The 22,955-nt window shown below is 43.7% G+C and overlaps 4 protein-coding genes across 4 annotated transcripts; 3 read left to right on the top strand and 1 right to left on the bottom strand.

Annotated features, from left to right (window-relative positions):
- Positions 1-16: 16 nt before the first annotated feature.
- LOC125971248 (multiple epidermal growth factor-like domains protein 6) lies at positions 17-5,331 on the top strand. The gene is made up of 20 exons (XM_049724332.2): positions 17-260; positions 927-1,082; positions 1,193-1,232; positions 1,303-1,539; positions 1,781-1,900; positions 2,002-2,142; positions 2,256-2,378; positions 2,464-2,586; positions 2,657-2,779; positions 2,946-3,068; positions 3,146-3,271; positions 3,332-3,460; positions 3,536-3,628; positions 3,702-3,797; positions 3,869-3,964; positions 4,051-4,146; positions 4,271-4,372; positions 4,446-4,551; positions 4,630-4,746; positions 4,857-5,331. Exons 2-20 carry the CDS (start codon positions 954-956, stop codon positions 4,933-4,935), a joined length of 2,199 nt encoding a protein of 732 aa, XP_049580289.1. The 5' UTR covers positions 17-260; positions 927-953; the 3' UTR covers positions 4,936-5,331.
- A 519-nt stretch (positions 5,332-5,850) lies between these two features.
- On the top strand, positions 5,851-6,750 carry uqcrh (ubiquinol-cytochrome c reductase hinge protein). Its single transcript, XM_049724648.1, has 4 exons — positions 5,851-6,011; positions 6,206-6,241; positions 6,310-6,471; positions 6,554-6,750. Exons 1-4 carry the CDS (start codon positions 5,967-5,969, stop codon positions 6,584-6,586), a joined length of 276 nt encoding a protein of 91 aa, XP_049580605.1. The 5' UTR covers positions 5,851-5,966; the 3' UTR covers positions 6,587-6,750.
- Positions 6,751-6,900: 150 nt separating this feature from the next.
- faah (fatty acid amide hydrolase) lies at positions 6,901-11,847 on the top strand. Its single transcript, XM_049724389.1, has 15 exons — positions 6,901-7,425; positions 7,873-7,986; positions 8,082-8,222; positions 8,308-8,441; positions 8,527-8,733; positions 8,813-8,853; positions 8,985-9,109; positions 9,467-9,592; positions 9,664-9,758; positions 9,993-10,092; positions 10,161-10,204; positions 10,270-10,309; positions 10,367-10,475; positions 10,569-10,714; positions 11,134-11,847. The coding sequence occupies exons 1-15, from the start codon at positions 7,204-7,206 to the stop codon at positions 11,257-11,259; spliced, it is 1,770 nt and encodes a 589-aa protein (XP_049580346.1). The 5' UTR covers positions 6,901-7,203; the 3' UTR covers positions 11,260-11,847.
- A 4,218-nt stretch (positions 11,848-16,065) lies between these two features.
- On the bottom strand, positions 16,066-20,700 carry LOC125971346 (diencephalon/mesencephalon homeobox protein 1-B). The gene is made up of 5 exons (XM_049724604.2): positions 20,521-20,700; positions 18,415-18,571; positions 18,132-18,310; positions 17,628-18,063; positions 16,066-17,539 (listed from the first exon to the last, which is right to left on the bottom strand). The coding sequence occupies exons 2-5, from the start codon at positions 18,566-18,568 to the stop codon at positions 17,121-17,123; spliced, it is 1,188 nt and encodes a 395-aa protein (XP_049580561.1). The 5' UTR covers positions 18,569-18,571; positions 20,521-20,700; the 3' UTR covers positions 16,066-17,120.
- Positions 20,701-22,955: the final 2,255 nt, after the last annotated feature.

The raw sequence follows: 22,955 nt of genomic DNA, 5'->3' as shown, positions 1-22,955 counted from the left end.
AAACTCGAGGATACTTGATTCGAAGCATGGAAATGGATTCGACCTGCTGACCCAAACTTTGTTGACGTCGGGCCAGAACCACCACCACCACCACCCCCTTCTTCCCTCCCTCCCTCACCCCTTCCGTCGCGGGGCCACGATGTACTCCCTCCCTACAGGAGGCTCTGGAGAAGTTGAGGAGTGGGCAAAGTTCTATCGCGGATCCACACGTTTTGACATCTCGGAACCATTATGTATGCTCTTTGATTCTTGTTCACCAGGTAAGTTCATAACTTAGCACTTTCAATCACAGTAAAGCATTTAACTTTATATAGAAAAAGATTCAAAGTGAGTTTTTAGGTCCATTTGTAGATTGTCCTCGAGGCTCGATCGCGCTAAACACTTCCATGTTTTAATCAACGATTAATTAGTCGGTATAATATTTCACATATTTCTCAATATTGTGAACGTTTTTTATTCAAGTTTTTTTTTTTTTTTTTTTTGTTCCGAGGAAGGAAGAGGAAGGGGCTTCATGTCAACTTAATAACAGGGTGCATTTCGGAGTTGTTCCGCCCGTCCGGACATGTTCACTATGAATGAGCCCCCGCTTTTTAAAGTACATTTGATCTTCTATAGTGGCTCTTCAAAATTCTTTTGCACATTTTCGAACATAACATTCTGGGCCTGGGATACAAGTCTTATTTACTTCTGGATAAGTTTCGCAGTGTAGTTGCGATTTGCGCGTTTACCCCCCACCATTCTCCATAATCACGGATTCACTCATTCATTTCTCGTTTGTGGAACCTATCGTTGTTTCTTAAAAAAAAAAAAAAAAAGTAAGAGTCATTCTAAAGGAGTATTTCAGTCGTGATTTAATGTTTTCCCCCCTCAAGCAATAGGTTCATCTCTATTAAAATAATATCAGATTTGTTTTGGTCTTTGATTAGGCTTCTCCTGCTCCTCTTCATCAAGCCATGCTTCACCTCTCCATCCTCCTGTCTGCCCTGCTGCTGGCCGCCTCAGCGACTAAATCACCGAACAGCACCGAGGGAGATGAAAATGAAGTGTTCAAAAGCATGCAGTCCGATCTCGTCAAGCCCCAGGCAAGTGACTGAACTACAGAGCAATGAGATGAAATTGATTAGTCCGACGCCTGCGGCATACCAATTTTATAGCCTGGGAAAGAAAAACATCCATCGATCTTCTCTTACAGATTGAGAATCTCATCGGGAATCTCAGCCAACCAACTATGGGTGATTTGAAAAACAACTTTTTCCATTTTGAGTCATAATGTGCTTCTTAACGCTTTTTCTTTCATATTAGTCACTTCCACTGCTCCCAGCCAAGCATCCACTAGCCTACCTAGTCAATTGTCAACTACCAGCCTTGTACCCACTTCAGCTGCCCGCCAGTTCCCCAGTGCTGCTCCTCAGTGTCCCGGCAACCAGGTGATGCTTGAGGGCAGCTCGGATTGTGGCTGTCCATCAGACATGCTAAAGACTGGAGACATCTGCACCTGCCCACTTGGCTTCAGTCTTGAGGAAGCAGCAGAGTGCAAAGGTAAAGTGTCAACCTGATGCTCTTTACAGAGGATAAAGAATATATGCTTGTGGGTTTTATTATATTATTTGTGTGCATGTGTAGCTTTGCCATCTATGTTCAAAGAAAATATTTCAATTTGTGAAACTAATCTATATAATACTGTGCATGAGTTTTGAATTGAACTTTTTGAAATGAACAACTAAAATAAAGACAATCAAATTTACTGAGATACATGCATTTTCTTCTGTCCCTTCTGCAGATGTTGACGAGTGTGGAGAAAAGGAACAGTGTGGCCCTCACGCAAAGTGCACCAACACCCCGGGGTCCTACTTGTGCCAATGTCACCGTGGTTACCTGAAGGGTGCAGAAGGGTGCCAGGGTCCGTCCGCAGAGATGTTTGTGTGTGTGAGAGCATGATGAGGAGTAATTAACCGCGCCGCGGTGGTCCCGGCTAAATAGCACGCTGTTCTGGTTTCGCAGATGTCGACGAGTGCGCCCTGGCCGCGGTGACGGGTCTGCGAGCCTGCGAGGGTAATGCGGAGTGCACAAACACCCTCGGCTCCTTCAGCTGTTCCTGCCCTGTGGGATACCACGGGGCTCACAATGGACAAAACTGTGAAGGCAAGTTTCACTCAGAAACTTGAGTTGACTCATGCTAAAGTTTTACCAGCACATTCCGGGAAAGACCGCCATTTTGTTTTGGAGTGAGATATGATCATCGGGTTTCTTCTCAGATACGAACGAGTGCGCGTCCGGCGCTCACGGTTGTGACGTCAACGCTCGTTGCGGCAACATCGTCGGCTCCTACTTCTGCCAGTGCTACCAAGGTTTCAACGGGGATGGACATTCTTGTTTCGGTGAGCGCTGGGCCAATATCGGTTTCCCTCAGAAACTCAATCCGGTTTGAAAAGTTGAGTTAATGCTACGTAATTTTTCCGGCAGATGTTGACGAGTGTGCCGTGAACAACGGACATTGTGACCACAACTGCACGAATGAACCAGGAGGCTACAGCTGCCAGTGTTCTTCCGGCTACCAACTAAATCCAGATGGACACGGATGCACAGGTGAGAAATATTCGCCCTGCCATCAATGTTAATAACTTCCCATATTGATTGTCGAATTAAAATCTGATAGACGTGAACGAGTGTTTGTCCCGGAACGGAAGCTGCGCGCACTCGTGCGTCAACACCCCGGGATCCTTCCGATGCTCGTGCAGGCCCGGCTACCAGCTCCACATCGACGGCCGCACCTGCGTGGGTCAGATTCCTCACTCGCTGTTTACCTGCTCATTTTCAAGCATTTAAACACGGACGAGCAGCACTCACATTTTATGGTTCAGTGATAGCAAAAATGTGTTGCGTCGAGAGAGAAAAGTTTGTTGAAAATGACTTTTTGGGCCTTTTTTTTTTCTGTGTGTGCTTAGACGTCGACGAATGTAAACTTCAGAATGGCGGCTGCTCGCATTTCTGCACCAATTCCCCGGGGGGACACGACTGCTACTGCCCACCTCCTCTGCTGCTGGACACCGATAACCTCACCTGCAGCAGTATTTCACTTCCAAATGAAATTAAAAGCTAATTGTATTTTCAAGCGGATCATTTTCTCTTTTCATCATCTGCACAGATGTTTCGTCTTGTGAATTGAGAAACGGCGGTTGCGACCATATTTGTGTCACGGGGGCCGAGGGTCATGTTCGATGTAGCTGCCGCGCGGGCTGGAAACTGAGCGAGGATCTGAGGAGCTGCGATGGTAAGATCCACAAGAGGGCGCCAAAGCAATCTTTTTATTACACCGTCTGTGTTTTCTGAGATGTGGACGAGTGCGGAGATTTCACAAACGGAGGCTGTGACCAATTGTGCAAGAATCACCCCGGGACCTTCAACTGCACCTGCAAGGAGGGCTATCAAGTGCAGAACGATGACCTCACCAAATGTCGACGTGAGTCGAAATGTACAGTACGCTGTACAGTCCAGTTTTTGTGTTGGCATGACACAAGGCATCCCGTCTTTCCAGCTGTGTGTGAGCCGCCATGTCAGAACTACGGAGTGTGTACGGCGCCAAACAGCTGCGACTGTCCTCCAGGCTACCCTGGCCTTGGCTGCTCAGGTTTCTTTCTCGACTGACATGTTGTAGATATCAAGGGATGGGAAGTTTTTTTGATTATTTGTGTGCATTTTAGCCATGTGCTCCCCACCTTGTGCCCATGGAGGTACATGTATGCGCTGGAACAAATGTTTATGTCCTCCTGGTTGGACTGGAGAAGGCTGCCACACAGGTAGACTTCTTTTATAATGATGTCATCATTCTTCATGTGCTTTTTTATTTTTTTGCATTTTTAAATCTCAGCCGTATGTCAGCTGCTATGCGCTAATGGCGGCCGCTGCGTGGGTCCTGATACCTGCCAATGTCCGTCAGACTATACAGGCCCCCAGTGCCTTTCGCGTGAGTAACCCAATCCAAGCTTGGTCAGTTATAGCAGATGACTTTCCTCTTCGGCAACATCGACAGTGTTTGTTTGTGTTTTGTAGCCTTGTGCACACCCGCTTGTCAAAATGGCGGCCGATGTGTGAACGTGAATATGTGCACGTGCGTTGGCGGATGGCAAGGAGCTCGATGCCAAATAGGTAAAATTCAACTGAGATTTATTTTATCTGTACTCATAACAGTCTTATGTAGTTTCTTCTGAACCCCTGCCATTGCGACACTTTTCTTTTTCATACCTCCCTCCCTTTAATTGTTTTTATTCAGAGCCTGTTCAGTGTCAGAAGACTTGTAAAAATGGCGGCGTGTGCGAAGGCCTCAATAGGTGTCGCTGTGCCAAAGGATTCACCGGAAGTCTCTGTGAAACAGGTCAGTGCATGTTTGTGCCATTATTGCATCACACATTGTGCGTCTTAAAACTTTTTTGTGTGCTCATACGCAGCCGTGACTACACCGTGCGTTCCTCCCTGCCGGAACGGCGCCACCTGCAGTCCTCTCAATACTTGCACATGTCCCGAGGGCACCGCGGGCCTGCGCTGTGAGCGACTGTAAGTATGATGTAATCAATAATGTGGACACTATTTTGTTTTTGTAATGTCATGTGTGATGTTCTCATTGATTTGAAGGACATGCCCGGTGGTTACTACTGTGGTCAGCATGGCTCGAGCGGTGAGGAAAGCGTTTAGGGAAAGTTACGTTGACCGTTGCGGACCTTTTGGGATTCAGCTTTGCACCAAATACAGGTTGATGTATATGTAAATTAGCATATGGAACACAATTATTCCAATAGTTAGATCTTAGCATGATTAATTATATAATTATATATATATATATATTTTTTTTTTTTCAACAGGATGAACCAGGCACGTGTGTACCTGCAAGCCTACAGGGTGGGCTACAAAATCCAATGCCCAGAGAGGAAAGGCCGATGATGTAGTGTTTAAAATAAACATTCTAGAAATCACATTTCAGTCAGGGCTAAAACAAGCAACTACAATTTGCCAAAATGTTGAAATACAGCTTAATAGGCTCTAAGCCAAAGTGACAATTATCTTTGTTTCCATTTCACGTGATGTTTTTCTGGAAGTTAAACTGTACAACATACCTTTTATATATTTTTTATGTGATTTTAATGATGGATATAGCGAGCTTTAAAATGACCGTATATAAATTGTTGTCCTACTTATTGGTCAAACCTACGCTGAATGCAATACTTCAAACTGAACAGTGCAAACTCTTCACACCAAGACACCTGGCAAGCATTTGTCAAATGAAAGCCATATGAGCATGCATAATTAAAATTAAAGTCCCAATGATCCTCACACACACACATCTGGGTGTGGTGAAATTTGTCCTTTGCATTTAACCCAGCCCCGTGTGATTTTGATTCATCCCCAAGGGGAAAGGGGAGACCCCATCCAAAACCTTCCAGTCTCAGGGAGGACACTCTACCACTAGTCCACTGAGCTGGTAAATATGTATGTAATGTAAATAGCCGTGAATCCTCTGGAATATTTTGTGCATTACGCAATGGAGTCGATCCGTTATGCTGTTTGGCTTTAAATTACCCCACAAGTGGCCAAACTACAGCCAGCCGGACTCTTTGGCTTATTTGTGTAGTACCTGTTTAAGCCACACGGTGGTGGTAAAGGTTGCGTAATATTGAGCAGTACAGTTCCGCTGTCGACTAACCAAATTAAAAGCGTTCTGTTGTATCTCAATAAAATTAGTGACTATCGTTGACATATTGTTTGTAATATCTACTCTTTGTATGTTTTTTAAAAAATAGGTATGGATAACAACGCCAGATAGGGACCCTTTCGACTCATGAGACAGAGAGTGGTCATTTATTTTGAAAGACGGAAACAAACGACTTGCTCGCTTTGAATACAACTGGCGTGACCTCCAAACAAAACATTTGATTCGGTTTGTGGTCAGGTAGGGACACGGCACATCAGCAAATATGGTCCTCGAAGACAAAATGATCGCGAATGGAGAGCCAGACGACGTAAGTAGGTGTTATAAAGGCGAATAAACAAACAAACGTGTCATCTTGTTTTGTAACGCTAGCTTGAGATGGAAGGACAGCATTAGATGTTAGCTGATGTCTGAACAGTCCAGTTACAGTCATTCATTGTATTGAGACTACAATGACCTGGATGAATGAGTATATTCACTGTCACTAACGCTGATCGGTTGCAGGAGGAAGAGGAGGAAGAAGAAGAGGAAGACCTAGTGGTATGTTGAACCCATTATTCGCGTTTGAAAGGAATCGGACCCGAAAATCAAATGGTGCTGTTTTGCAGGATCCCCTGGAAACGATGCGAGAAAAGTGTGCAGAGGCGGAGCACTGCGTACACACACAGGCACGTCTGGAACAATGTGAGACCCGAGTCAACTCTCGTTCCTCCACAACGGAGGACTGCACCGAGGAACTTTTTGACTTCCTCCATGCACGGGACCATTGTGTAAGTGAGAGGCTTTATTTTATTGCAGTAGGGGGACAGGTCAGTATGATGTCGGTGTGTAATTCCCATTTTATGTCTCCAGGTGGCGCACAAACTCTTCCATTCGGTTAAATGAAGCTCCTCTTCTTATTGGCTGTGCCAGTGGCTTACAAGCAGAATATGGTTCTAAATAGATCTAAAATATTCACTGTATGTATATGAATATGTTATTTTATCTGTATGATCATATTAGAAACCTGCAGAGCAAGTGGAAGCAAATATTAAAGTGGAAGGTCAAGACATTTTGCCTATTCATTAGAAGCATCAGAATTTGTGATTAGTGTTAAGTAGGTTATGGCTTCATTTAATTTGGGGTAAAAAAAAATCAGGAAGGGGCTCCTACTTTTCACCGTACTGGTATTCATAAAAATGCAAAATTAGGTTGAATTATTTTGTGCAAAATGCATCACAAAACCAGTCACATCACAATGAAAACGGTTGGATTCTAAATTAATCTAACGAAAGAATAGCAACAGTAGCGCCCTCTAGGAGGCCGTTTTAGGTAATGCTATTGAATAGTCCAAACGGATAACTGCGCATGCGTAGATTTGATTGTCTAAGGCATCCGTAGTGTTCTTTCGCTAATGATTTGCTCATCAACACTCCAAGCCTTAAATACTAGACGAGCTTGCGCCGTCAAAGTGACACAGACCGTTTACAGGCTAGGGAGGTCATTTTTTTTAGCTAGCGAATATGGACAATGTCAAACAGTTTTTCTCGGGGCTGGAAATGGACACCTGGTCAACAGCCGCCCTCTTAGCCGGGGCTGCTGCTGGCCTAGCGGGGGCTCTTGTGACGCTTGCCCGGGCGGTCGACGGCCATCTGGACGCCAGGAGGAAGATTCAGAAAGCCAGGAAACTGAGAGATGACAGCTTTCTAAAAGCCGAAGAGGCTGTGTTACTATACAAGAAAGCGGTGAGTTGAAAATAGCTTGTGTTTCTGCCTTAACGTCACTATAAAAATACTTTTCAAACTTTTTCAACCAAGTAGCTTGCAGTACAACCTAAAAAAATTAAAAGTAATTCCCCAAGTACAGTACCACGACAAAATTAAGGTACACCAAATTTTCATCATTAACAAGATGGAGGTCCTATTAAAAAGCCAATTTCATATTATTGTAAATCACTTTAACATTCTGAGCATTGGGTTGTTCCATGACAAATCACCCAATGCATTTAACCTAGCAGATTTATATTTTAATAAAACTTAGAAAATTTGTTGCTAGTGATATGGCATAACACTAAATCTCAAATTGTGATTTAATTAGAAGCACTCCGAATTTCTTTTCATTTATTTTATGGGAGTGTGGGCACTCAAATGAGAGTTAAGGCTATTTAACTTTACGTGTGATTCTCCTTCCAGCATCCAAAGATGGATTCATCTCTCATTTTGTCTTTGTCCTTGACTGAGCTGACAAAAAAACTACAGGATGGCCAGCTGGTACCTGAAGATGTGTTTTACTCCTACATGGAAAAGGTGCAGTATGATAAATCCAGTTTTAATATTCTTCGAGTCGAGTCAAGGAGCTAATATCAACTGATTGATTACTTTAACCATCATTCTTTTTACAGACTATCAATGAAAACAAAAGGTTGAACTGTTGCACCACCATCCTGCTGGAAAGTTTTGACCATGTAAAAACTCTGGACTCCAACAAACGAGGGCTCCTGTATGGCGTTCCGGTCAGCATCAAGGATAACATTGCCTACAAGGTAATGGCAAGATGGCGTCTTGTGCATATCGCTGATACAGACTCTCTGTATCGAATCACGCATGCCATTCAAAACCCTCCTACAGTCCTACGATTCCTCCTGCGGTCTGGTTTCTAACCTCGGCGATCCGGCCGAGAAGGACTCGGTTATTGTGGAAGTCTTGAGGAGACAAGGCGCCATTCCCTTTGTGAAAACAAACGTCCCCCAAGGCATGTTGAGGTAAAGTTAACAATGTGCTGTTTAACAAAAAAAAAAAAAAAACCAGTCACACTCACCTGCTTTTTCCTTCGTGTGTCACCTGAAGCTACGACTGCAGTAATGTCATCTTCGGGCAGACTGTAAACCCCCACAACCTCAAGAAGACCAGCGGCGGTTCTTCCGGCGGTGAGGGGGCTCTCATTGGGGGCGGCGGCTCCATCCTCGGCATAGGCAGCGATGTCGCCGGCAGCATTCGTATCCCCGCTGCCTTCTGCGGGATCTGTGGCTTCAAGCCAACAGCGGGCCGAGTCAGGTTAGCCATCATCTTTCTGGCTTCACTTTTATGAGCTGGCATTCAACTCTCACAATAAAATGTCCTATTTGTGCCCTAGCAAACAGGGCATTAGCTCTGTTAGTCCGGGACAAAAGTCGGGTGAGTAACTTATCTGTTTGTGCTGTTTAACATGTTTTAATAAGTTAAAATGTGTTTCCTAAGTTCGAAAGTGTTAATGTGTATTGATTGTACTCTTCATTACAGTATGTTTATTTTTGTGGTGCATTTAGTGTTGGCAACTTCCGGGCCAATGGCAAAGGATGTGGACGGCTTGGCTCTGGGTATGCAGGCTCTGCTCTGCGACCACATGTTTGACCTGGACCCAACTATCCCGCCCCTGCCTTTTAATATGCAGGTGTGTCCTCACAGAATCATTTACGGATTGTCACAAGATCTTTTATAGCGGTCATCTAAATCACTTTTTCATGTGTTAATGTTTGCTAACCTTCACACGAGTCCGCTCGTTCCAGAATTAGTTGCAATTTGGTCCTGTGCAGGCTAAAAATTGCATTAATGTGGCAGCCATGTTGGCTGGGGCAACTTTCCCATTAAAGTCATTGGAAATAAATATTAATATAATTTAGACAAACTTTAAAACTTTTTAAACTCTTTCAAACTTAAAAGTAATTGAGGTTTACTGGATCCTGTACGCACAAAAAAATTAGCATGTCTAAATTTCCTTAAGTTATTCTAATTGTGGGATGTATGTCAGGTGTATAAGAGCGCCAAGCCTCTGAGGATCGGCTACGTGGAAAGCGACGGCATCACGCAACTGACACCGAGCATGGCCCGAAGCCTCCGAGAAGTCAGGGATTTGTTGGAGCAGGCGGGCCATACAGTAAAACCTCACCGTAAGAGCACAAATGAAGTGTGTTTTTAGATTTCTAATATGATTCTGTGAACACAAAGGTGGTGCCATACAATCATCTGAGAGTTAAGGATACCCTTTTGCTCATTAGCAATGGCATCTTTGGAGATGGAGGCGCCTCTCTGATACAAAAACTGTAAGTCTTATACAATCTGGTATGTTCATCTTGGCCACCAGGGGGCAGGATAACACGGGCATACGAGAAGCGTTTCTTTAAGTGACCCAGTGAATTACAATAGTGGTTTAATGTTACATTTCAGTTTAAGTTAATTGTTAGTTTTATCAATTTGTGTGTCACTTAGGAGACTATTACCATAAATCACTTTAAATAAATCACTCTGACACTGGTTTCAAACTCTCATACTTTTAGGAAGGGGGGATCTTTTGATCCTTGTCTCAAACTTCAAGTGCTTCCTCTCTATCTTCCTCTGTGGCTGAGGAAGATGCTCTCGTTCCTGATCAGACCTCTGGTGAGATGTCTTTTTTTGAGCTGCAGAACTGCTCTGTCTCATAGTCTTTTTTTTTTTTTTGTCCGCAGTCTCCTCGCGGTTCTTTCCTCCTGCAATGCTCCACTGGAGTCAGGTGAGAACTTTCAAGCTTTCATCGTCAATAATGGCACACGCTAATACTCTTTGCTCGTGTTTCAGGTCTGTTGTGGAGCTGTGGGAGCAGCATGTGGCTGTGCAGGTGAGCAGATGACGTTTGAGCACGTGCAGAAGGAGACACTGAACGTGTGTTCGTCAGGACTACATAGATGAGACCCTGGCCGAATGGAGACGATGCAACATCGACGTGCTGCTCTGCCCCATGTTCGGACCTGCTTACAACTTCTTGTACTGCGGCAGGCTTATGTGTACGGACATTGCAATTTATTATGTGCCCAGAAAAAAATCACATTCTTCATATCCTAGTTTTGACCTATTTTTTTCTTGATGTTTCTGTCCAGTTAGTGCGTCTTTCACGGCTCTCTTCAATCTGCTCAATTTTCCTGCTGGCGTCGTTCCTGTTTCCACGGTGACAGCAGAGGATGAGGAGGAATTGCGCCATTATGAAGGCTTCCATCGGGACCACTGGGACAAGCTTTTCAAACGGGTAATGCAACATGCAAAAAGGGAGCCAGGACTGGGAAACATTTTATGAATAATCACCATTTCTGTGCTACATGTTAGTTACATTTATGATTGATGCTCTCCCAGAGGCCAGTTTTTTTCTTCATTAGTTTATTGACGCGTTTGTTAATGCACACTGTTGCATCACATCATCAGCATGAACACATTTTGTCCTATTTTAGCTATGGACGATATTTTTTTGCCTTTACATAAAACAGTAACAGGTGTGAAGTTTACATATGGTGTCCATCTCATGAATTGGGTAAGTTTCTGCTCGGATAAATATTAGATGTAGTTCCACTGTCAGTCAACAGGTGGCGACAGCAGACTGTGGCCTCACTGCTGTCTTGCCTCTCGGAATTTCTCTGCCCTTATATGTGCCCTGTGTGCGTTTGTGTGTAGGCATTGTCAGGTAGCCAAGGTATGCCCATGGCCGTGCAGTGTGTGGCCCCGCCGTGGCAGGACGAGCTGTGTCTGCGCTTCATGAAGGAGGTGGAAGACCTTGTTAAACAGAGTAGGATCAAGTGAGGCCTCAGGTATAAGTCTGTTAAGTGAACCTTTGGACACAAGATAAGCCTGTCTGCGACGTTATCATGAAACACAACCATTTCCGCTTTGCACTTGAGATAATGTTATCAAAACACAACCAGTGCCCTTTTGCACTCAAGATAATTTCATCGCAATATTTTCATTCAAATCAGAATGTATGTACATGACACTACCAGTCAAAGGAGAAACTGTCCAAACCTTTGACTTATTTACTAAAAATGTGCACATACTACTGCAAAGACACAAACTTAAAAATAATGTTAAAAAAAAAAATGCACTCCAATGTTTGGGTTTTTCAAGCTAATCCATTGACAAACTTAAAAGTTTTCACATTTCATTGAAGTTTTGAGAGCGTTAGACTTTTGTATCATATTTGAAGTGGTTTTTCATTAGTCATTAGACAAATTTGCACACTAGCTATTCACTGGAATATCCCAAATTTGAATTTCTAAAGTTTATGGGGGGGGGGGGGGTTCCTGTCACGTTATATCGATATTTGATAGCACCTCCTCACAAACTTTTTTTTGTCAATGAGTGATATAATAAATTTGCCTTCTTTTCACCCTAGCAACTCTGTCTTTGTATCCCTTCCTCTTCCTCTTCTTCATCACTGCTCCACATCATTTCCTTTCTCCCTCTCTTCTCACTGAGTGATCGTAGCACCTCCCAGGTAAAAAAGAAAAGCGATAAAGCGGCCTAATGACACATGCCGCCTCCATCTAGCGTGTCGTCACATTATTGTAAATATGTGTTTTGCGGTAGGTTTACATAAATTTACATATGTTTCCCCAGCTCTCGCCAAGCCATTAGGTACGGCGCCGACGTTTTCCATTACAATCGGGCTCATGAGACGAGCCGCAATCGAGAGGTTGTTCTCGGCTCTTATCGGAGGCGCGTGGAGAGAGAGCGAGTGGCTCTCGCTGTGCCACTCAGTCAGGGAGCGTTAAGCTTTAAGAGGCACTCGAGAGACTCGCCGGGCCCTCGGGGAACTTGACATTGTTCATAAATCCTGCAGAAACTGAGGAGGTATGGCGCTGACAATCACGCACACAAATAAAACATCCGGTAATTATATTTGGGGGATTTTAATTTGTTTATTATTGAATTAGCAAGTTTCACACGAGCTGTATATGTGAGAAGAAAAAAAGCTCCATTTTTTATATTAAAATAAAAGATTTAGACAGTCACCCTCAAAACTTATTTGATTTATTATTGGAATTTTTTTGTAATGTTTTATATTAAAATCAATGGGTATAAAAAGAACAGATAAAATAAATGAAGCAACTCTCATCTTGTATAAACAAACACATTAACTTAATGGAGGGTAAAGAGTCCACATCCTATTTAAGGAAAGGATTGCTATACTTTTCCCCTCATTGCTTGATACCATGTGGCATCAATTCCCATTGGCATCATGGCTGGAAAACTTTCCGGATGTCCCCATTTACTTATTGCGGTGCGACCATTCCAATCCTTCCCGCAAAGTGTTGAGCTAGTGTATCGTGAAATATGAAGTCTGCGCCGTGATGGGGGCGAACAGCGATCAGCCTGTTGAACGCAATCGGCCTTGATAAAAGCGCCAAACACCTCATTTCCAGCAACCTTAGGCGATACGATCGGGTACTTGAAAAGCCATCCGGTCTCGCTCCTACCGTGCTCGTGTGCCGACAAATAAAACACCTTGCTGTCGCCCCAACTAACCTGGGATGATTCTGTCTTAATGTCCCATTTCAGGGACCGAGGAACCCATTGTCATTATGGCCATCGCGGCAATATGCGACACAGTGGGAGGGGGGCTTCATGTCTTTTGGACCCCCAACCTGGTTACACGGGAAGCAATAGTGTGTGATGGGAGGAGCCCGGTGGAGATTACAAGAGAGCTGATACAGGTATTCAGGTTCTATTAAACAACAGCATTTGTCAATACAGCAGCTTCTCAATATCAGAAGAAGGAGGCTGGGATTCCCAAAGTACCCCCCCCCCCCCCCCCATGACAGGATTAACAAACACGCTCACTATGATTTTCTCCAATTCTGTGACTCAACAATTCCGTGATCCACTCACTATCGGCTTTAAAGGCCCCTATCCCAAGTTTGAAAAGCTTACCCTTCGGACAAGGGACGCTCTTTCTTTCTTCTACTCCGTTCTACTTTTTTTTTTGGGCCGCATTCACTTGTTCGTCAAAGCCGGCATCGTTGCCAAGCTCTCCCGTCGAGCCCTCTCTGCACATCTGCTACGTTTGGGTTTTCCATTCTCTCCCCCTTCCCCTCCCTTCCAGCGTCTTGATTGGCCCCGGGCCCTTATAGGCAAATTGGTTTACATTGGCGAGATAAATGCTCGGCAAATGCGCTTAAAGACGTACAGTAAGAAAATGCAGACAGTGCGTGTCAGGATTATCACCCGAGTCGGTGGGGAGAAAAGGAAGAGCGCCTCTGTTGCACAAAGCCGGGGGGAGCCCGAGTGAAGCCTGCAGATAGAGTCCTTCTCATGCAGGAGAACCAGAGCAGGATTTCACATTTGCATGCTAGGCTCTAATTCTTGGCATTATATAACTTGTCGCCAACAATCAAACTCCTGCCGCATTGTGGAAGTCATGTTTCACGGGGGCGAGCAAAAATGTGTAGAGTTAGGGTTTTGTTTTGGTGACGGCGACACTCAAGGGCCCCCCACCTAAGAGAAGAACCACTTTGGCATGATCTGACCTTATGCACCTCATTTACTACAGTTTCTTGAGTCAGCAAGTTTTTTGCAATTTAGTTTTACCCTTTGTAATTACATACAAATTCCCCAAGACGAAAATTTGACCTCTGGAATTAGAAAAATTGACCTTAAAATGTCCGAATTAAGCAAAAAATGGCTAACTTCCTGTCGCTTTTCTGTTTTAACTTTATGATTCTACTTAGAATACACAAGCTTTAGTTTGACAGGACTCCAGACTGCATCCTGGTCTGCCCTCATGCACCTGGGGGGGGGTCACCTAACCTCTGCCCCTCTAACGTAAAGGAATTGATGTAAAAAAAACCAAAAACTTCCATGTGTTTGTGGGTGTAAGCCGCCCCCCCCCCCCCCCCCCTCCTTTTACTCCCAATGCCGCCCCTCTCCGACCTCCCAACACAAAGCCCCTCGCATCCAAACCAACCCAGAAAATCACGGCGCACCATTCAATCATTGTGTTGTTTCTCCCCCTCGCCCTCTCTCACCCCCTTTATGGTCCCAGTAAAGGTTTTAGGCTCACAGAGAAGGAGGGCTGTCACTGAGGAAACCTTAGCCATTGATGAAGTGACAGGCGCTGCCAGAATATGATCCTAATCCTGTTTCCAGCATTCTTTTAGGCCCGCTGGCATCGCAATTCCTCCACACATTCTCTGAGCTGTCAACTAGGAAAATCCCTCTAATAGCGCATTGCCGAGATACACATCAAAGAGCTCCTGGAAACCTTCAGCGGCTTAGCACATACACACACACACACACACTTAGCATTAACTTCCACCCCTACCGTGCTGCAAATAAAACTCAAGTGTTGATGGTAAACGGAGCTCATATTTAAAAGGATCTGAAGTGCATGCGCTTAAAAGAATGTCGTCTTGTGTAAACGTGTCCCATTATGAAAACACCAACCACTTTGAGAAAGTGATCTAATGTAGTTTATAGCAGTGGTGGGCCTTTAGTGGGGACTTACCAGACTTAATCCAGCTCTTAATACCACCACTGTCACATCACAATTATACAAACCATCGGTATTGTACTGCTTACATCATCTACAGAAGCTGAGAATCAATATAATATAATTGTAAATCAAGTCAAATAAATAAAACTAGAGAAGCTGACAATCAGTATAATATACTTATTTAATAAGTCAAATAAATAAAACTAACCAAAGATGTTGATTATTCAAAAATATTCATCACTTTAGATTGCTACAGACATGATTTGCTAATCAACCAATCAGAAGATAGAAAAATGCTGACATCATCAAAGGCCAGCTCGCTAGCCAGATGAATTCAAAATTAGTTAAAGAAGCACTCCCAAAATCAAACATCTCAACATACACGTACTGGAAAAATGTTTGCATTCATTTAATATGATTTTATAAAACAAAATATTTTGTAAATTTAGGTCAAGACAAAAGGCCTTGTTGGTTTATAGTGGTGTGTGAAAAAAACAGGTGTGTGAACTCTGCTGACTGTATGAACTCTTTCCCTTCTATTTTATCTCCTTCTATTCTTACTTAATCCATCGATATCCCGACCCAAGGTAATCTTCTTATGGCAAAAGCGTTTGGTTTCGGTGCACAGCCAAACCTCAGCTGGCAGCGTAGGGGGGGGGGGCTTGGTGTGACACCCCCGCGTCATTCAGGATTAGCTCTCCCGCAGCGGCAGAACAAGCGACGGGTTCTCCCCCGCGCACCACGTCGGGAACCTCAGTGTCGAGGATGCGAGGGACGGCCGTGTGGCGGAATTATTTACGGGTCGCGTGATGGAAGCTAACTGCGCCGTGCGTGTGTGTCGTAGAAGGGGTCAAAGGTCGTGAATACGTGTGAGGGGATTTTACTGCCAAAACTGCTCAAATTGTTATATAAAGCCTTTTTTTGTAGATTAAATTCTTCTGAAATACTATTTAAAAGAAACTTTACAACTTTGTTGTCAAAAACAACTTATAAGTGAAATAGGCAAACACATTTTCATCTCTCAGGCTTGATTTATTTCTTCACATTTCACAGATAAATTATTATTTTTTTCAACAATTGAAAGATACACATCTTAAATGTACAGAGGTCATTTACAAAGATTTGGAGCGCTCTAATTTAATCCCGCTATTTTTTTTTTAAAACGATAACTTGTTGAATTTTAACTGCTTTTCTGTCGTTGTTGCGCTGTAAAATTTTGGTGGACTTTCTTACTTGGTTACTTTTCTATTTGCGGTTAGCTCAAAATGATCAGACAATGCATATTACCAGATTTAGGAATATAACACAAATGAATTTTTAGCTTTTAGAGCATACATTCATTGCTTTACTTTTTTAGCATTTTTTTCCCCTATCCTGTTATTCACCAAAAACTCACCTATTTGTGGTTTTTTTGTGAGCCACAAGATGGCACCAAAGCCCTGTCTAAATAAGAAAATAGTAATAGAGTTGGTGGTACACCTTGACTGAGAGACAAACTTTGTAAGCCACAGGGCTAAATTTAGCCTGGGTTGTTACGTAGAGTCTTTTTTGCATGTACATGGATTATAGTGACCGATTAAAATTTTGCAAATGTTTTTTTTTTTTTTGTCGACAGCTAAATCAACGGTCCACCTGTCAACTTTAATGCAATGTTTGCATGCGTTCTTCTGGCTAATAAGAGTGTAATTCATTCTGTGTGTACAGCAGCAAAAGTGGAATGGGAAAGCATAGTACAGCTTATTTGCCGTTCGGCTTTTCTGACTTTGCCGATTTGGCGATTTTTAAAAAATTTTTTCTTCTTTTTACGATACTATGCTCTGTTTTTTTTCTCCAGGAAATACTTGCCTATTCCCAATCAGTACAGTATACTGAAGTGAGTTGAGTTTCATTGGCTTTCCCACCCTCTTGTGGCATCTTTAGGCAATGACATACATATTTTGGGGGTTTTGCTAGTCGCAGCAGGATAGCGGGGATTCAGTGCACTGCAGTCCAGTGGATCTCTTCTTTTTTTTTTTGTTCCTCTGGCAGAGGCCTTGAAAAAGAACATGGCCAGTTGGAAAGTTCAAATCGAGGTGGCCTCTGAAGTTGTTGCGGTTGAATGAGGAAAACACAGGTGGAGCCAAAGTCCTCAAGCCCGGATCGAAGGGCGAAAGCGCTTGGCATGGCAGCGCCTTCAGTTGGGGAGCGTGTCCAATCCCAGTGAGGCCGCATGCTGCTTGGCTCTCAGCCGCAGGTTTTCGATACTGGTGGTCTTGCTATTGAGGCTTCCCGGAAGGCCGCCCGAGGCCCCCGGCAGCAGGGGGCTGTTCCACACCTGCTGGGCTTGAGACAGCGTCTGGTAGTAAGACTGGCAGGGCAGCGAGCCCAGCGGGGCCGGCATGTTGACATTCATGCCCAAGTAGGGCAGCGAGGACGGCGCGCTCATGTCGAAGGACGGGTAGTGCACCAGGTTGTTGGTGGCCGCCATGTGCTGGCGGAACTGCTCCTGCAGCCGGAAGAGGCTGAGTGGCGACGATGCGTACGAGTTGCTTTGGGCCGGGCCGCTCGGCATGCTGCTGGAGGACGGCAGGGCGGGCGAGCTCAGGGCGGAGTCTGGGAGAAGATTTTGGATAGCAGAGTGTCATGCTTATCTTCTTGACATTCCCAAAATACAGTATTGTCACGAAGACAGTATTCCTACCTGATGTCGGGCTGAGTTGCTTGTAGGACGGCGAGCTGCCACCGGGCTGCATCTCCCCATGCCCTTGCGCCTCCTCCCTATTCCTTCCCCTCGCCTCCCCCCTCACTCTGTCCTCCTCTGCGTACGAATTGTCCTCCACCGCTGACTCGCCATCGGACGGCTCGGGGGAGGTGACATTCACCTCCACGCTCGTCTCGCCGGGCTCGTGAGACCTCGCCGCCGCCCCCGCCAGCCTGTCCGACTCGGAGTGGCAGGATGAGGCGGAGGAGGGAGGAGGCGGGGTAGCCTGAGCGTCCACGGGAGGCGTAACCTCGGCCTTGGTGTCCTCGGCGGAGGCCTCAGCGGTTCCTGACACCTCTTTCTGCTTCTGGAGCTGCTCCTTCTGCAGGCTGCGCTGCTTCTTGCGAAACTTGGCCCGCCGGTTCTTGAACCACACCTGAAGGTGAGATACGCATTTCTTGTCACAATTTAAAACAGACAGCTGGTATTTTGTCAGCGTTTTACCTGCACTCGGGCCTCGGGGAGGTTGGTGCACATGGCCAGACGCTCCCGCATGACTACATCTGGGTAGTGCGTCTTCTGGAAGGTCTTCTCCAGAGCTTCCAGCTGCTGGGCGGTGAAGGCCGTTCTACTGCGCCGCTGCTTTCGGTGCTGCGAGCCGTAGCGGGCCTCCAGGATGATGTCTTGAAATGTGCAGCCGTTGAGAAGGAAAAAAAATAAGCCATACGGGCACGTTTGTCTGAGGTGTCTTGACGGCGACGCCCCGTGACCCGCGGCTGATGCTTACCAGCCAGTCTTTCGGCCAAAGTGAGGGCGTGCACCGAGGGCCGGTAGTCGGGGGCGTGCTGGGCCTGTTGCGCCGCCTGCTGGTGGAGGTTATACATGGCGCTGAGGGAGTTCATGGCGTGCAGGGAGTAGCCGTTAACCCCGTAGTGCTGCATGACCTGGAGAAAGCCACTAATTAATGCTGGCAACCTTTATTGAGTCAAAGCGCATATACATTGAAAACAATTATGGCATATGTCCAAAGGAGATATGACTTTTACTTCTGAACTGTCTGCCATCTAGCGGAAGAGCATTTGCCTGTCACTATACGTCACTGGCATAGATACTGCAGATATTTATAAATAGTCTTTTTTAGTAGATGTTCTCTACGTGGTGTGCCACAAAAAATCTTATAGGTATTTTTATCGTGGAGTTTGTTGTGTGTGCTGTGTGTTGTGGTTTACAATTGGCATCAGTGGATTGTAAATTGTAAATTCTCCAGAACCGTATGGTTACATTTAAAGCAAAATTTCTCACACTAAATTTCGTTATTATGGTTTCAGAAAGTGTGCTTGTGATGCTGTGGACAAATAAATCAAATAATCATACTTATACTCATTACTACTGGTACAATATAGTTTAGACCACCGTATACAACAAAAAATGTTTTTATATTATGATGAAGTTTAGTAATACATTTCAAGCTTGCTAGTATATATTTCCAGTTAGTTTAATGAATAAATTGGTCACACAATATAAATACAAAGAATTGTAGGCAGGTCTACAATGGCAATCTATTTGTATTTTCATTATATTTAACATAAAATATCTTATCATAATTTCAGCCTCATGCAATTTGTTCATAGAAAATTTTGCAATTAAATGTTTTATATAAATGTTTTATATCAGGTTTTAAAATTATCTTGATGATGATGATGATGCTTCTTTGCCATCATCAATTTATTATGCAGTATAACTTTATTAATTATAATTGTCACCTAACGGCAACTTTGTAGTTTCTTAATATTTTTCTAGTCATTTAAAAAATCCATTCGGACAGTGACAACTTTTGGTTTTTATTACTACCAATTCTACCATTGACAATCTCAATATTTATTTCTAAGGTTGACATTGCTTTGTTTTTGTTTTTTGCTGTGTGACAGTATAACCCGGTTTTTTCCTCTTTCTATTTACTTAATTCTCGGGTCCTTCGTGTTATAGTCCAAACGCCTGCAGGCTGACTGACACATTTGCGTGGGGTCCCCGTGGACTCCTGTCTAATGTGGGTGCAAATAGGTTTGAACTGTACCGGGCTATTAATTTATCATCTGGCTGACACATGAAAGGTCGACCATGCGCGTGCGTGTGAGCGTGCGCGCGCGCGCGTCTGTACGTGTCTGTAAAATCAAATCTCCTTATAAAATAACATAATTTCGCTTTCTTTTGCCTCCATCAACCCGAGGCAATATTCCTGTAATCTGTAGCCTTGTAAAATGCAATAGAGAAGACTTTAAAAATAAAAAAAAATCAACATTGTCGTCTTTCAAGAGAGTGGCTCCGGGCTGTGATTTAACCCTCATTATGCTAATTGCCGTGGATTTATGAGTTACACAGCATTTAGCTTGAGGCGTGGAAGTTGTATTGAAAACATTGTGGGGACAAAAAAAAAACATTTATATTGGAGGGATTCAACCCGCGAGAAATAAACATAAAAAAAACACGTGCACGCAATCTTTTATCCGAATAGAAAAACACAAAAAAAATGTAAAATTTTAATGTGTTAAGGAAAAAAATACAGGTGTAAACCATCTTTCGTTCATTTTTGACAGGAAAAAATAGGACACGTGCAAGTGAGTAGAGTACAGACACAAATACATAATTGATTTCCTTTAGCCAAAATATATATATATATTGTTAAGAATCTGGATAAATGCGCTTTTAACTGTTCAGTCTTGGCGGAGTTGGAATTAGTTTAGCGTTATGTGATCTTCCCCCCCCTAAACGTTCAATTTCCAAACATTTACGTGAATTTTGGAACTATTTTCCTTACCGAAATAAAAAATAAGCAGCACAAAACTAAAATTGGAGTTTAAAAACATTAAAACAAATAGATTTTTTTCAAGGTTACCTCTTTCCTCGCTGTGCTCTTCTAAAATGAAATATCTCCACTGGCCAGCGATTGTTGTCCTCCTAAATCGTCTCTCCAAAAATCCTCATCTTTTCATGTTTCTGTTTGAAAATATAATTTAAATGGTTCCCGTTTGACTTTGTGCGTATCCCGAAAACATCTTGGTTGGTTCCTGAAAAGTGAAGAGGATGCTTGCGGCGTCCATCTCTTGGCCCTTTTAAAAGTCTAGTGGGCGCACTGACGTAGACGCGGTGTCAGCCAATCACATCCCTCTCCTCCAACTAGCAGCCCCTCCCCTTAAGTTTTGCATCGGTACTTTACGTACTGTCAATTTCCATTCTTAATTTTTGTAGTTTGCTTTGTTTGGAACGTGATTATTTTATTCAGTACTTTATTAGTAAGAGCTGATAGTCACATATTTTTTATTGTATTTAACGTTGTAAAATTTAGCAGCCGCACTTTCATGACAGCGCCTCACAACACACGCTCACGTATTTATTTATTTGGTATTTATTACTATTATTTTATCCAATATCATTGATTAATTAAATTACAACCATATATGTTTTTAATTTGTGCTAAAGAAAAAATATCCCTCTAAGCTGCAATGATCTGCAGAAATTAATTAAAAGATTGACAATTAGTAACAAAATTGCTTTAAATGGTTGAATTAATTACGTTTTTTTTTTTTTTCATGTTTCTTAAACGACTGTTTGCCGGAAAGTCACCTGAGAAGGAAACTCCGGCTGCCCGGTTCCTGCCTGCATCAACCCGCGGTCAGGCCCCCAAGGGATTTTTTTTTTTTTGGGGGGGGGGGGTCAGGATTTGGGAGACAAGACGCCATCTCACTTACACCCTCCCTTAAAAATGTCTTGAAATGACTGCTGCTAAGAGGATTAAAACAATAATGCCCCGCTCCTCTTCAAGGTTTTTTTCCTCAAAAGATTTCTTCTTCGTGAGGAAAAAAACGTTTAGGTTTGGAATTAAGGGCAGCGAAAAGAAGAAGACGAAGTAGCCTTTTAATGTAAGTAAAGCTTGCATATTTTGTGGAGTGCGGAGTGTGAGACAAAAAAAAGGGGGGGGGGCGAGAGGGAGGGTGTCGCGAAATGCTAAACTTCACTGGAGATGTTTGGACACATTTGCAGTCGTGCAGCGTGGGAAACAAAGCAACTATTGACATTGTTGTTGTATTTCCAACCCATGCAACAGATGGTTATCCGTGCATGGAGGCCTACTTATTATATCCGTAAAACATAACACGCCAAATTTGTTTCAAATGTTTCGGGTTTTTTTTCTTTTTGTTCCAAAGTTTGCACAGTTGCGCTGCCTTTTGGTCTAAAGAGGAAAGGACAATCGGATTAACTTTGAAAGCCAATAGAAATAGGACTCCATGTGGGCAAACAATTTATAAAGCAATTAAAAGGACTCGCCTCAAATCTAACTTTAAATGACATATTTACCGTTTTTTTCAGATCATATTATTTTATGAATTTAATGGGATTTAAAAAAAAGTACTATCAGGAAAATCCAACATGGAAAAATCTCATGCACAATTTAATTTTTTGTTTCTTCCCACTCTTCTATAGTTATATATAGAATAGAATGATATAAATATTTACATACAGATATCACACAGATTGATATATGGTGACAGAAATGTTTCTCAATATACTCGATGAGATTTTGAACTCAGAAAAACAAGTCAAGAAACCGTTTCTCCTCTTCTGATTGATTTATTCAAAGTTGCAGCTTATTGGCTTTCATCCATTTTGTGCTTCTGACGCTGTTGCTGCGTCGGAAGTTTTCCCCTCTCCTTTTGCAAACGCGGCCGTTCATTGTGCTCACCTTCAGGCTGCTAACTTTCCTAAAGCAGGAATTCATCTGAGATTTGCGTGGATTTTCCGGGCGCTCTCATTGTTCTGTACGCCGGGCCCGCATTCAGCCCCCACTTTTAAGCTCCTCTCCAGATCTAACTCATCGCCTTTCCTCTCCATCATCCTCTTCCCGCATGCAAACTTTATCCCTGCATCAGGACTCGAGGCGGCTCAGCCCGGGCGATTTATGAACCTCGTTGGGTTTTTAATCAGGTTTTAGAACGCCGGCGTGTTTGTCATTTCACTCCTCCAGTGGCCACTGCACAAGCCTTGTGCGTCAAGTCGAGGAGAAAGTTGACGCCTTCAGCCTTCAGAGCCCATTAACTTGTATCATTAAGCTTTCTTGAACTTCATGAATATATTAGCCGGCGTGGCCCGCGCGTGCTCGCTGTCAAGGTTAGCCCGCACGCGCGCTCATTTGGGTGAAATTAATCATTTTGATGTATGGCTTGGAATGGAGCGCTTCCAAGGGACTTCTGTGACTGGAGTAACAAAGCGAGCTGCCATTAGCCATCCTCCGACTTGCGACTCGGGTTGGCGGGGAGCGACCTTCTGCTCCGG

The sequence above is a fragment of the Syngnathus scovelli genome, chromosome 10 (assembly GCF_024217435.2).
Source record: "Syngnathus scovelli strain Florida chromosome 10, RoL_Ssco_1.2, whole genome shotgun sequence".
Classification (NCBI taxonomy): domain Eukaryota; kingdom Metazoa; phylum Chordata; class Actinopteri; order Syngnathiformes; family Syngnathidae; genus Syngnathus; species Syngnathus scovelli.
Note: the sequence above shows the minus strand (reverse complement) of the source record. Positions and strands in the feature narration are given on the sequence as shown.